At 43.9% G+C, this 15331-nt stretch overlaps 1 protein-coding gene across 3 annotated transcripts; it reads left to right on the plus strand.

Moving 5' to 3' along the window:
• The first annotated feature begins 2018 nt into the window (after window positions 1-2018).
• On the plus strand, window positions 2019-4690 carry LOC136522149 (protein SHORT INTERNODES 1-like). 3 transcript variants are annotated; one of them, XM_066515937.1, is made up of 3 exons: window positions 2019-2707; window positions 3057-3863; window positions 4017-4690. In XM_066515937.1, exons 2-3 carry the CDS (start codon window positions 3203-3205, stop codon window positions 4394-4396), a joined length of 1041 nt encoding a protein of 346 aa, XP_066372034.1. In that variant the 5' UTR covers window positions 2019-2707; window positions 3057-3202; the 3' UTR covers window positions 4397-4690. The 3 variants fall into 3 exon arrangements, with proteins under 3 accessions (XP_066372034.1, XP_066372032.1, XP_066372033.1); XM_066515935.1 differs by having other exon boundaries at window positions 2019-2652; XM_066515936.1 differs by having other exon boundaries at window positions 2670-3863.
• Window positions 4691-15331: the final 10641 nt, after the last annotated feature.

Raw genomic sequence — 15331 nt, forward strand, 5'->3', positions numbered from 1 at the left:
ACGTCCTTCTGCACATGCCTGATCGGAATGAGCAAGATCGTTGAACTCGTGAACTCTTGGATCACGGCGGCCGAGAAAGATACGCCTCAGCATCTCAACATCACTCTCTGTCAGCTCTCCAATAGGGCGATCATCATCAGAATCAAGAGCCCTTGCCATCTCATATGGCTCCGAATCATTCATAATTTTAACACTATTGGACCCACGAAATCCATCTCCATAGTGCACTTGCGCAGCAACAGGGGGGCCATCCACATTGTCAGGAATGTCTCCTACAACATAAGTAGAGAAATGAGGAAAGAATGAAAGAAATGGATGTAAGGAAGGGGGTAAGCTCCCAATAACCATGCGGATAAGACACTTACTCGGATGATTCTATGTCAAAGGGATCTCATGAGGAGGATCTGCCACAACAACATGAGTCTGACAAGCATCTCCAACTACCTCATTGGGGGCAGATTGAGCATCGGGAACCGTAGGTGCAACCTCCACATCCATATCAGGTTCCGGGACGGGAGGGTTGAAGTGTGCCTGCTGACCCATTAGTGGAGAAAACCCATGAGGGATGGGATCAACTAACACCCGACGCACAACCACGTCCAAACATTGCAGCTGGCTCTTCATAGCTGATCTCACATAGTTCTCCCTCTGATCCGCATATCCAATTGGGATCATTCGCCTGAGAATCTTGGGACGAGAACCTAGATGCAGTACACCCTCAACTGCAATGCCATCATCATCATCTCCAAGGCAATGCAGCTCCTCCCGAGCCCTTGCAACTATCTCACTAAATGAAGGCCTGTCATTGAATAGCACAGGCACGCTTTGCATGTCAACAAACTCAACATATCCATAACGATCGCTTTCAACGGTGCCTCCATGATAAATGGTCACTAGGTTGTCCATCTATTTCAAACACGTAATGAAACACATGTCCTTTAGTCCAAATTAGACGATAGATAGTACCTAACAAGTACTTTCTAACTACAAACTAAGTAAATAAGATAATAACTACATACATAGATACAGTGTACTCACTAAATAGCTAGATCCTATTTAGTTAACTAAATATATAACTACCTATCTAAGTAGCTATCTAACTATATCTATGTACCTATGTATCTATGTTTCTATCTATCTACATATCTATCTCACTAGATCACTAACTAAATCAACTACCTGAGTTATCACATTAACTAGTAAATAACAAATGCCAAAACTACTACACTACAATCAAAGCTAACTAAGTACGCACATTGTAAATTCATAATTTTTACCTGTCCGGCGACGGAGTCGCGGACGTCGAAGGAGTCACAGCGGACGACGGGCGTGGGTCAGGCCGACGAGCCGGGCCGGCGGTGGCACGGCTGGGCGCTGCAGGTGCCGGGGCCGGCGGGGGCGCGGCCGAGGACGGCGGTGGCGCGCGGGATGCCCGGCGCTCCGCGCGGCGAGGCCGGCACGGCGGGCGCGGCTGAGTCCAGCGGTGGCGGGCGGCACGGCGCGGGTGCGGTGCGGCCACGTCACGGTGGGCACGTCTGGCGAGGCGAGGGCAGGGCGTGGGCACAGGTGGCACGTCTGGCGAGGCGAGGGCGCGGGCGGCCGAGCGTGGGCGGCCGGGGGTGGGAGAGGGCGCGGGTGGCGGCGGCGGTGCGCTGCTCGGGCGAGGCGAAGGAGGTGCGAGAGAGAGGGAGAGGAAGAGAGAAAGGATTGGAGCCCATACGTAAGACTGGCTTGGCGCCGAGCTCGGCGCCAGGGTTACTGGCGCCGAGGTGCTTGTCAAATCACCGCCACGTCTGCTTCGAGCCCAAGAGCTCGGCGTGTAAGCTTGACATCAACGACGTTGGCGCCGAGTTAACGGTCCAAATTTTAAAATCTTACCTCCAGAAGCATATTTATAATTTTTTTTAAAAAGGGCTAAAAATAAAAAATTCGGACCCACACACTGCAAAGGCCTTGTTTCTCCTGTCAGTAAAAATCCCTCCCTGTCCTCTGTCGCCATGTAGTCATGCTGTTATTGACAAGGCATGGATGGCAGGGACAGCTCGGTGATAATTCGGCAAAGCCCAAGGTACAAATTGTAAAAAGGGAGCGAGGAGGGCAAAGGCAAAGGCAAACTCTCTGCAAAAGAAAAGAAAAAGAAAATACACACTCTACTATTACCACTGCCATATTCACTTTCTCCATTTCTTCCCTTTTCCTCCTCTTCTCTCTTCTTCTGTCTCTTGCGTCCATTATCTTTCATCTGGTTGGGTGGAGTGGAGATAAGCTAGAGAGGTGAGGTGGGCTGAGCTGTGGGATCGGAGCGAGCAAAATAGAAATTAAGGTCCGGGCCGCTTCCATGGCGGCGTTTGCAGGCGCCCTCGAATTCCTCCCCTGAACCCACTCCCCCTAGCTCTCTCTTCTCACATCTCTTCTTCCTTCGCCTCTTTATATAGCCTCCCACCTCATCTGCTCATCACCCCCAAAAAGCAGCTTGCTTGCTTGCTTGCGTTCTCTACCACACTACTCACTCGGCAACTAACCTCACCTCCCTCCTCCTCCAGATACTACTTGTGCTTAGACCCAATTTGCAAGCAGGCCAAGAGAGGAAAGGAATTAGGCAAGAAGAGGAGGCTGATTAGAGGCGAGCTTCCTATTTTCAGCAAAGGCAAGGTGAGTAGCACTGATGAGTTGGGTGTAGAGTGGTGATGGAGCACTGCAGCTGCAGGTTTATCTTTCTCCTCTCTCGCTCACTCGCACATGCATATCCCACTCATCAGCACTTCAGCAGCAAGGCTACTCATCCTCATCCTCATCTCCTACGCTTAGCTTGCTTGCACAAATCTCTCTCTATGTCTAGGAGATTCTCGCTGCAGATCTACCGCCGATCCATCCGCTACTGAGCTATGCAAATCTATATATGCAGCTCATGCATCTAACCTACTTGCCTTCACACAACCCAACCCCATTCCTGCTGCTGCTGCTGCTGTGCCGCCGCCGCCGTCTCCCACCTTCTGCTTCTGCGCCTGCTTTTTATTCTTACTCCCAAGATCTCTACTTTGGTTTTTTTGCTGTAGGAGCTAGCTGCTAGGAGAGAGAGAGAAAGAGGGATCGGAGGAGGAGCTGCAAAGGCTAGCTTCTTTGGTGGTGGTGGTGGACTGGTGGTGCATACACTCTCCCTCTCGCTCGCCTTGATGGTGGGTGGTGGTGGCTGCTGCCTCGCATGGCTGGGTTCTCTCTGAGGGGCGGCGGCGGCGGCGGCGGCGGGAGGGGAGGGGACCGGGGCGGCGATCACCCGATCGGCGCCAACAGCCTGTTCCTGTACGCGCGCGGGGCAGCCGCCGCGGCCGCCGACACGGCGGCCAGCGGCGGCGGCGGGGGCGGCGGGATAGGGTTCCAGCTCTGGCACCCGCACCAGCAGGCGGCGGCGGCCGCCGCCGCCGCGCCGCACACGTCGCAGTTCTTCTCCTCCGGCGCCGTGGCCACGGGCGTCGTGCTCGGCTTCTCCTCGCATGACGCGGGCGCCGGAGGGATCGGCGGCGCGGGCGGCGCCGGGGGCGGCAGGGCCGGCACCAGCTGCCAGGACTGCGGCAACAACGCCAAGAAGGACTGCCCCCACATGCGCTGCCGCACCTGCTGCCGGAGCCGCGGCTTCAGCTGCCCCACGCACGTCAAGAGCACATGGGTCCCCGCCGCCAAGCGCCGGGAGCGCCAGCAGCAGCTCGCCGCGCTCTTCCGCGGCGCCGCCAACAGCAACAGCGCCAGCGCCGCCGCAGCCGCCGCTGCCGCTGCGGCCGCGAGCAAGCGCCCGCGCGAGCTCGTCCGCTCCCTTGGCCGCTTGCCGTCCGCCAACTCCGCCATGGTCACCACGACAACCTCCTCAGGTAGTCCTCGCTTGCACGGCACACTCCACCACTGACTACACTGTCGTCACACTGTTGCGGCGGACGGCATGACATGGCATAGCTCGTTGTTTAATTATACAATATATATAAGTATCTAACCAAATGGTGATCTTGCTCTTGATGCGGTTACAGGCGACGGCGGCGGCGGGAGGTTCCCACCGGAGCTGAACGTGGAGGCGGTGTTCCGCTGCGTGCGGATCGGGCCGGTGGACGAGCCAGACGCGGAGCTCGCGTACCAGACGGCGGTGAGCATCGGCGGGCACACTTTCAAGGGGATCCTGCGTGACCACGGGCCGGCGGACGACGCGGCAGTGAGGCAGCTGCCGCCGTCCTCGGCGGAGTACCACCAGCTGACGGCGGGGCAAGCGAGGGAAGGGTCGTCGCCGGCGGGGAGCAGCGAGGCGGCGGCGACGGTGGCGACGTCGGCGGCGGTGCTGATGGACCCGTACCCGACGCCGATCGGCGCCTTCGCCGCAGGCACCCAGTTCTTCCCTCATAACCCTAGAACCTAGCTTAAATTAGCTAGCTTTGCTGCTTCCATTATTCCCATCGATCCTAGTAGCTTAATTCCTTGATGGTTTCATTTACTTCTTCCAACAAATCAAAGATGATGATGAGCATGAGCTAAGTCATCGTCATCGTGATCAGCAAACAAATTCGAGACAAGAAGAGAAGATATTTTAATTGTTACGTACTACTACTATTACTACCCGCATTTGAGTCGTTGATCGATGAACACTGCATGATCAATGGAGCATATATAATGTTGTTAGCTAGAGCTAGTGTACTGCTACTTGTTGGGCAATCTTATTTCGAGTTCATTATTAATTGACCACCTTAATGCAAAGCAAAGACAAGAATTTTAAGTGTAGCTTCCTTCTTCTTCAATTCATTATATTCCTCATTCCACAAATGATGGGAGCTCCATTTGACATGCAGTAGTCCAGCACGTGATTAGTTAGTGCTAGCTACTGTGTGTTGTCTAGCTAGTTTATCTATAAGCTAATATAATCCAATCCTCCCATGAGTAGTGTATGTATATATAGCAAGTAGCTCGTACTACGTAGATCACACACAGTGGGATTGCTTGCACTAATCTCCTTTTAATTTGTTTACATGCATGGGGGAAGAAGCTTCTCCCTCTCTGGATTTGGCTTGTGTAAAGCTGGGCGTTTCTTGCATTGGTGCTTTTTATATGATTTGTTGCATGTTTTGGGCTCTATCGATGCATGTTGTTTTAGTTTGTTCCAGTTTGGTTCTTTTGAAGCAACTTGCTGTTCTGCCTTGGGATGGATGAGCAATCAGCTTGTGCTGCTTGCTCCAGAGTCCAGAACACGGGAAAGTACAGCAGTATTTCTATGCATTTTTTGCAGGGATTGATGTGGCTTTTGGATTAGTTCCTTTGGCTAATCTCGACAATGCTAGCTAGCTGCCTTGTAACATCTTGTGCCTTGTAACATCTTGGCCTCTCTCTCTCTCTCTCCTTCTCCATTTCTCTCTCTCTAGAGTACATAGTGACATTGTCACACCACTGTTCCTCTTTTCCTAGGGGTACTATTTTCAATATTCTTTTGGTGAAGTGACGTAGATCAATGTTGCAATTCTTTAACAATAAAAAGGGAAATCCACCTTATACCAACCAATACCAGTCACATGGAATGATGGAAGAATGTCAACAATGTACATGATTTGTCGTCTAAAGAAACAATGCACAGTACATGGTTTACTCTAAAAAAGCTGTAGGGCTCATCCAATTAAGGCTACATATATAAGCATGCATCAGTCTCTGAGTCCACAGCCAGAATATTACCCTTCTTCACTTGACACACACTTCTCATTCTTCTCAGTTAATTAGTTATATTTACCCACCCATAAACTTTGAACAAAACAAACAAAAGGAGCACCTACTTCATACACTTTGGTATGTGATCTCTTGTCCTAGCTTCACCACACGCTCTCTGTAAAATTTGATAGCTCGGCGCCGGCCTACAGTCCGGCTACATGTAGAGTGGTACAGTGTGTACTGTCCTTGTGCTATACTATACATCTAGCTAGCTGTCGTAGCGCCTCATCTCTGCTTTGCTTCTTCCTTTTCACCTTCTCACTTATATATATATATATATATATATATATATATATATATATATATATATATATATATATATATATATAGACCTGTAAAAGTTACTTCAATTAGTTAGTTGGGAATAGTTAGAATTGGAGATACATAAACAGATACTGGGTATAGTGGTATAGGCCCCGTTTGCGTGTCCTTAAACCCGGCTTGATCCGCTTCTTTTTTCATCCGGAACAGTATTTTTCTCTCACAAATTCCTCCAGAATTCCTCCAAGCGAATGTGTAGCTAGCCTCGCTCCCGTACATGCACAAATCTAAGTAGGAGTGCTTCAAATTTTATCATTTATACACCATTTCGAAGTGTTTTTGGGTTAATGAGAATTCACATCATGCTTCAGACACTCAATGGGGAACAAATCTTTATATGTGTATATGCCTATTTTTTTCACCAAGTTAGAATAAGTAGGAATTTTAAATTCTAGAGCCAAAGTGTCCATAAACAACTCAATTCTGCCGTGCATTTTAATAATGGCAGTACAATCTTTCATGTATATATGGCTTACAGTATAAAATTGTCTGCAGTATATGATGTCTACAAACTAAATTGAGAAACATATATAGTAGTTCTCTCTATGCGCACTATTTTTTATTTTTTCTATCTTCTACCGGTTTGGGCGGAAGTTTTAGAAACATTAACTACTCTAGATAATTCACGGCAAGAAGCAATGGCGCGCTGGCTACAATGGAGGGTTCAAAACCTAAAATACAGTAATATAGCATAGATACTTAGACTAGATTTGGCTGATTTTCTGTTAAGCATAATATATATAGAGTAAATTAAATTGCAGTGTATTATGTCCTCCTGCTGGAAAAGGAAGAAGAAGGATCAACAAACATGAACTATTATTGTGTATATATATGTGGTTACTAGTCCTCTATGAATTCTAGGATGCGAAACATCCTTAGCGGTAGATTGAGATTGCAAGACTTGTTTTTCTCTTCTATCTTAGAAGGAGACCAACAATATAACGCCCTCAAATTGAATAAGAGTATAAATAACCGAGAAAACTATAATACAACGCCCTCAAACTAGATTCTTACATGCATGGCGTTCTAGCTATTGCAAAACTATACATTTCCCATATATGTATGAGCCTGTTTGGGACTGCTCCACAAACTCTTTTCTACAAACTCCACCGTGGAGTAGCTTCACAAAACTGGAGTTTCTAGAGCACCTTTTTAGGTGCTCTCACAACTCTATTTTTTTCCTAGGGTGAAGTTACATTTGTTTGGCTAGAAAACATGAAGTGGAGCTAAAAAACGTGGAGTGGAGCAGTCTTAAACTAGCCCTATATATAGCACATAAGTTTAGTATTAATTTGCTAAATGATCAAGCTGTAGATTAATTAGACAGTATTGTAAGAAGATTATCTTAGCAACTCTCAATAATAAGTCCATTGACGCCTTGCCGGCAATTGTATTGTACTGTGTTAGTCGTCGCTCAAGCTGATCTTGCTGGGATTTGTGAAAAGGACGTAACACATACAGTTCATTATATATATCCTAGCTAGTTTTGATTGATGATCGATGTAACGTATGCACAGTACGTTCGTCGTCGTCTTCTTCTTCTTCTTTTGGTGGCATGCATATGCATGTGCGGATTACTTGTCTATTCGTTGTCTAGGTAGCTAAACATGCATACGTGCTGGTCCTAGATGAAAAGAAGCTACATATACGTGCATCCTTATTATTGTTTTATATTATGTACTACTTCAGCCGGTAGTAAATACAAGTGTTTTTTATTTGAGTTCATGCCAATCAAAGCCTTTTCAACTCTTATTACTTTATTAAAATAAATATAATATTGCCTGGTAAGAATAATGCTAATAGATTCATGCATCATGAAAAATACTTTCATAACATATAAATCCTCTAATAAATGCATGTTTTCAAACTAGATACAGGTAAATTAAGTTTCGTCTTGTAGCCTTCGTTGATATGCTAAATTGAGAATAGCCAAACTAATTAGATTATTCAGACGGGGTTTTCTTTAAATTTGCCAGGTTACTGAGTTTTTATTGAGTTACATCTTGGATAAATGATTGGAACGGTCGGATCATATTAATAAGATGAGATAGTGCAAGAAGTTTGAAACTCGTCCTAATATTAATATATTACTGAGTAAATAATCCACATGTAAAAATAGAGCAATAATTTCTAGAATCTAACAGGCACCACAAAATTTTTAAAATCAGAAAGTTTGGGGGAAGGAAAGAAAAAATCATATAAATCGGTCCAATGGTTGGCTTGTTCGAGAAAAAATCAATGATTAGCTGAAAATAGGGAATAACCACGTCGATTATCTTGGTGAGTTATATTAATTGAAGCAGTGAAGAATATCGAATACAATTCAAGTAATTCAACTGCATTTTCAAGTAAAAAATGCCAGTGATAAAATATATTCAGGTGGTTAATTAAACAAAATACAGGATAACTCTAACTAACTTACAAAAAAAAGCAAAACTAAATTTGTGCAAATGGAGACTCCACTTAGGTTCGACACTGTACATGTATGTATCATCTTGATTTAAACCTCCCAAGGACACTATTCTTTCCTTTCTTTCTGTGGTAGTACGTAGTAGAGCAACAGTAGCAAGCACTAGCAATGAGAATACCGTGGCCTTGTCCGGCTTTCAATTCGCCCAAAGTTCACAAGTTAAAGGTCGTTTTCTCGTGATCAATACATGTTATATAGAGTATCTCCGATCCCTAGTTAGCTGCTACTCTCATTAGCTAGGGCACTAAACACATGCATGCATGTTCAACCGGCGGCAGGATATTCAGTGTGCCTCTTATGAATGTACTATATAGACGTTGCAAATTCAACGCCCTACATAGTGGTTGATCTAGCCCATCAAGCAAATTAAGGGTTGCATTATAGTATTACTAGTAGACGTACAGCTTGCGTTATCTATTTCAATACGTTTTGAAATCGGACTCTGTACACGATGCTCACTATCCTGACTCCTATAAGCACGGGGCGTGAAGTGGGAGATTGGACAGTAAACCAATTATGACTCTTATATATCTAATTCATCACGTAATATACTACTCTTATTAAACCAGACACGACTCTTATGCTCAAGGGAGTGAAAAGACAGATGGGCCCAGGAGGAGAGTAAAGGACAAAAAATTTGGGGGAGAAATTTTTACTCTTTAGTATTATGTTTGTATGTATGGATTATCTCATCATATAATAAATAATTGTAGACTAAACACTAGCATATATGCCTAACTAATTGCACCAACCATACGGATACAGTTTTACCCTTTCCAAAGATGAGGTGGGCTATAAGAATATTTATTAAAAAAACAAAAGTTGTTGATGTGTATTGGTCATAAGCATTGGTGCACAAGCACAACACATACAAGCCCCCCAATAACAAATATTCATCTCCATCTCATACATGATACAAGGGAGGAGGAAAGTGACATGCATGATAACGAGTTAGGCCTTGTGTTAGATTTTGTGGACCACTTGACCCTATCACTCTCAGCTGGCCAACAACAAAATTTGACCTTCTCTTTCATGAGCAATGCAAGCAAGAAAGCAAGAGGTAGCTGGTGCAGCATGTTAAGCTAGCTCCCCCCCCCCCCCCCCCCCCCCCCCCCCTCCCCTCTGCCACGTCTTCAGAATCCTGTTGTGCAGCAAAGAAGGAATCAGACCTAACAACTGAAATTTATTGGGCCAATGCTATCCACACCTAACACCCTGCCCTCGTATATATATTTTAGTCCCTAAATAACTTTCGTTGTTGGTGTACGTGCTGTAAGTTTGACTCAATTTAACTAGATTCAAAGATCTTTCCAATGATACTAATATTTTACCATAAATATTAATATTATATATATATATATTTATTTAATAAAAGTTATTTCTCGAGAAACGAAAACGACAGATATCTAGGGACAGAGAGAGTATGTGTACAACCACAACTATATATGTCTAGGGACCTAATTGTGAAAATTAATTTATTCCCGGTTGAGTTTTGCATTGTAGTCTTCATAGTACACTGCTGGGGTAGTGGGGCCGGTGGGTGCCAGCTGTGCCCCTCCTAGTCAGCTTGTCTGTGCTTGCATAGGTGCAAGAATTTCACTCACTGCATGAATGAAGAGTGTAGAGCTGAGCTGCTAGCGGCTAAGCATGTTAGGTTAAGGCCACCCTCTATGCATCTAACCTTACTAGTAGCCATGGATGCATGATGGTTAGAGATAGTAGCACTTAGCACTAGCTGTGTTTAGTGTGGGGATGCATGGAAATGGAAGCAGCAGCAAACATATGCATGCGTGGAGATAGATAGGGCTCGACAAAGTACTCGTGGCTCGCTAACTCACTCAACTCATGGCCGGCTTAGCTCAGCTCGACTCAGCTCGTTTTAACTTTTTCACGAGTTGTGCTGGAAGTCTAGCTCGCTATTTTAACAAGCCAGCTCGAGCCAGCTCACGAGCTGAAACGAGCTGAGGCCTATCAGCCCACGACCATAAATCCAAAAGATGATGATGCTGATCTAGAAGTATACACCTATTCTATTGATATGTAATCCTTATTTTTAGCTGTTTCATATGAATTTTAATTTTATAATTGTTGTGGTACTTAAATATTGATTTTATGGATTGTTTTCCAGAGAGAAGATGATGATGCCGACATTGAATCTGTGGATTTTCCTAAGTTTGTGGTGGCAAGTAACTAGTTAGTATGCTGAAACTGCGTGATCATGGATGGACCAACTATGTTGTATGGTTGATATTTTTGATGAACCTGATATGTATTAATCATGTATGGTTGCATAATGGTGGACGTCACCTTCGAAAATTAATGTAGCATAAATATTATAAACATGTGTGTCCTATTTTTTTTAGCGGTAACGAGCAGAGCTGAGCTGCCCATCTAGCTCGTAATATTAACGAGCCAACCTGAGCTAACTCGTTAGCGTAACGAGCCAGCTCGAGCTGGACCGAGCCGAGCTGAGCTAGCTCGATATCCAGCCCTAGAGATGAAGATGGTCCCAAGCAAAGGGAAGACAACTTTAATTTGTAAAGGATGGGTGATACCTCTCACATGCATGCCGGCTCTTCTTTTCTTTGTCACAAATTCAAGCGAACATGAGGTTTAATTGGTCCACAAACAAATAATGGCGCGTAATTGCAGTTCATGTCTAGGAGTACGTAGCTAGCGAGTAGATAGGGCATGTGTGTATTCAGTATATAATAGAGTATAGTACTATATATATATGTACTAATGTACTATTGGCTACTAGACAGTAGGTAGTAGCTAGGTACAATTTATTTAGTGGCGTAATTCTGTTGTTGGACTTAATTATTGGTACTACTTGTAGGAGATTATTATGATTTCTGGGACCATTATTGGTACAAATTTTGCTATATAAATCATCGACATGTCTTTTACAGCTAGGCAGCGTCCTGGTGGCGCGGCTGTGTTGAAGGCGTGAATGAAGAACATAAATATGTACACATATAATAATATGTATAATTTTCAAGAAAAAAAAGAAATATGTCATATATATATTAAGCAGCATGCTCCAAGCACTGTTGGATCAAAAGGAAAATAATGAACTATATTAACCTGATGATTTCGTCTCTAATAAACTGTTAGGTATCTACGAGGAAATTACAAAACTCGTAGGGCCATTTGTTGACAAAGAAACAACTCAAACCGTACCTAATAATAAACGTAAATTACCTTTTTGAGTTGATCACTATTTATTTAGACGTAGTGTTTTGTTTAGGTATTTAACAAAAGCTATATAAGTATTAAAAAATCCAGAACTTATAATTTTGAACGAAAAGGTATCTTCTTCTTTTGAGCACACAGGAGGGATCAGAGGCTGATCCTTACTGGAATATATATATATATATATATATATATATATATATATATATATATATATATATATATATATATATATATATATATATATATATATATATATATATATAACAGCAAAAGCAAATTACAGAAACAACAGTTCAGCATGCGGCATGCACGATGACAGCGTGTTCTTACTGTCAAATAATCCTCGAAAGTCCTTGACGGTGCGGGTGTGTTTTGGTCTGGAAAATCAGGCGCCTGCACGTACATGTTAGGCTGTGGAGCTGTCAAACAGTCTCTGTTTAGCATGGTTGAGGAAAAAACAAACAAACTTAATTTACTACCAGTACAGTACTGCATATATATATATAATATAATACACACACATATGCCCTGCACTTTTGTCTTGCATGCAAGCTATTGCTTCCATGCATTGCATGCGACCTTTTGGACTTTTTGTAGGATTAGTAGTTAGTTAGCTCAGGGGGCAATTAAAGATCACACACACACACGAGTGTAGCTAGCTTCGTATTGCCGCATGCTACTAGTACGTAGCACCGATCCTACATGCATACTAGTAGTACACGTTAGTATATAGTGTAATCCTACTCGTACATACTTAATCCTGAAGCATAGTATCATATATCGCCGGCGCCGCATAGCATATATCGGTATCCTATACAAAGACAAGACGCGTACGCAGGCACAGTGCCACACACTACTACATAAACATTTTATAGGGACGGCTCAAGATCATTTGTAGGGGCGGTTTGGCCAGCCGCCCCTACCAAACCGTCTCTATAAATCATGTATTTGTAGGAGTGGTTTCCAAGCTGTTCCTACAAATCGATTCGTAGGGGCGGCTGGTATGTATTTGTAGGAGTGGTTCCCAAGCCGTCCCTACAAATCAGCCGCCCCTACAAATCGATTCGTAGGGGCGGCGCCCCTATAATACCTGTTTGCAGGGGCGGTTCAGCTTAGAACCGCTCCTACAGTACATTTTCTCGTAAAAAAATTAAATTTACAATTCAAATTCGACCAGAACGCTGTTTTTTCCGCGTATTCCATCTAGCATTCGCGTTGCCGAACGCCCGCGACCAACGTTCCGCCGAACGCCCCGCGACCAACGTGAGCGAGGAAAGCGAGATAATCCCACCGAACGCCCCGCGACCAACGTACCGAACCACGTTCGCTCAAGAGTATTATATAAACTACAAGCACAAGAGTATTATATAAACTACAATTACAAGTCTAATTCACAAGAATATATACAATCCATCATTAAATAGACATAATTCACAAGGTAAAACCAATGTCAAATTTCATACATATTGTTATCAACGTCCTAGAGCTAGCATTTCAGTCTCACGAAGGTGTTGGTACTGAGGATTTCTACCTAAGTCAGACTCTCGGTCATGGTAGATGCCTTTGACGTGTACAATCTGGTCCAATATGAAGTTGCAAAGGTCGCTGACGAGCTCTAAGACTTTGTCATCCTTGTATGGGTCTCTTTTCATTTCTTTCTCTTATTTCCACTACAAGAGAACAAGTTTCAGTTTAGTATTTCATACCATGTACGGAGTTTTTATACTACGGGTGAAGAGGTTCAAACTTACCCTTAAGAAATGTCTCCAGTAGGCACCAGTGTTACTCATCATAGAACATACATAGTATCCATAATGTACACTCTCAGGCTTCTGCTTGGGGCACTGTGTATTTTACATATGGAAATGTTAAGTAATGCTTTTGACAGCCATGTAATGGAGTACTGAAGAAGTAAGTTACACTTACCGCATATAGTATTTTTATAGCTAGCTTTTTCTTCCTTACTGGATCATGCCTTCTGTGATGTTTAGTGACATAGAACCTAAATGTCATGTTCGAATTATTTTAGTAAATACAACTTGTTAGTATCCAAAAGTGAACGTTACAAGTATGTATACAAACATATAAGCTAATGAGGATTGTCGATATGTATACGTCTTGAGAATCGATATGAAGTCTTTGTATGTCACTGGGTCCCTATCTATTGAATCAAAGACCCATGCCATGCTCCTCCCGACATCGACACCTATATAAATCCAGTGGTTGCTGCATGGATTTAATCATAGAACTAGATAAGCTCTTTTGCATCGAATAAAATATATCGAACAAAGCTTTAAGTATAGAGTTGAACTTACTCGAAGTTGTATGGTAGCCATATAGTAGAGTGCTGTTGAAAAATTTTAAAAGCCAGGGAAATGTATGTTGAAACCTTAAGTGACTCTTCCCTTAGTTTCCAGTAGCTAGCTTTAAGTATAGAGTTGAACTTACTCGAAGTTGTATGGTAGCCATACGGATGTGCTCTTTCTTTCGAAGGGTCTTTCCAGTAGCTAGCTCTTTGTCATCTAGTTTCCACTGTTTAGGGTAATTAAAATTTGTTTGTGCTATAGCTTGAGGGTCTATATACCCGGCTTTCACACTTAGCATTTGTTTTACAATGCGCACTTGCATTCTACAAATCACGGCGTGGGTTAGTTACAACAAAATTCAAAGATTACATTCATATCATATCAGGAGGACAAGGACTTACAGGCACCACGTGCGAATTAGATTCATCTCCATTGCTCTGAGGTAAAAGCATGTCTGCATGTCATTGAAGTCAAAGACAATTTTCCCGGCTGGGCTTCCAAATGTGCCGATGAGGAAGCATGCTTGTACGAGGTCTATGCTCGTTGGGAGAACATGCAAGTACCAATCATGGAACCTTCTTATTCCAAGTGGTAGGCGCTAGATGTCCCAGTTTGGTAGGAAGGGCTTGCCTCTTTCATATGTTTTTGGACAATCCTTTGACCATTTGATGGCATCAATATTTGGATACTGCTTTACTGTTTAGTGGAGTTTGCTAGTGACGGCCTCCTCAAAACCCTGTGATGGGACTTTTTAACTTGGTTCTCAGGCTTGAACTGGTCATGGGAATACCATTTGTGCACCGACGAGACGTCTTTCATCAGAACATAAATTGGTCTTATGGTGATTGGATGCTTCTTTCGAAGTTCCCATTCAGGCACGTCCTCATCTTCTTATGCATCACCTTCTTCAGGAGGCACTCGTTGTTCATGTATCGGATGTGCTTGTTAAGAAGACTGTGGCATCTCATCATGCACTTGCTCGGTATGAGCTGGAGAAGGTTGTGGCTTATCAGGCACATGCTCGCTAGGAGGCGGGGAAGAATGTGGCATCTTAGGAATGTGGTGGTCACGAGACGGTGAAAATATCTCCCCGACCTCAACAACTCGCTCCAAATTTGGGAGAGGGTGATGCGGCGAAGAAGCAGACAATATAATGTCCCGTTTGTACCAGAGGATGAACTGCCCCATTACGTCTCCGAGTAACACCAGCCCCTCAGGAGTTGCATAGTCTATCCTCCACTGCATGAACTCGGGCTTCACGGTATGCACCTCGACCCTAGTTTAGTCCGGCGATATCTTATTATTCTGG

This window comes from Miscanthus floridulus, chromosome 18 (assembly GCF_019320115.1).
Source record: "Miscanthus floridulus cultivar M001 chromosome 18, ASM1932011v1, whole genome shotgun sequence".
Lineage (NCBI taxonomy): Eukaryota > Viridiplantae > Streptophyta > Magnoliopsida > Poales > Poaceae > Miscanthus > Miscanthus floridulus.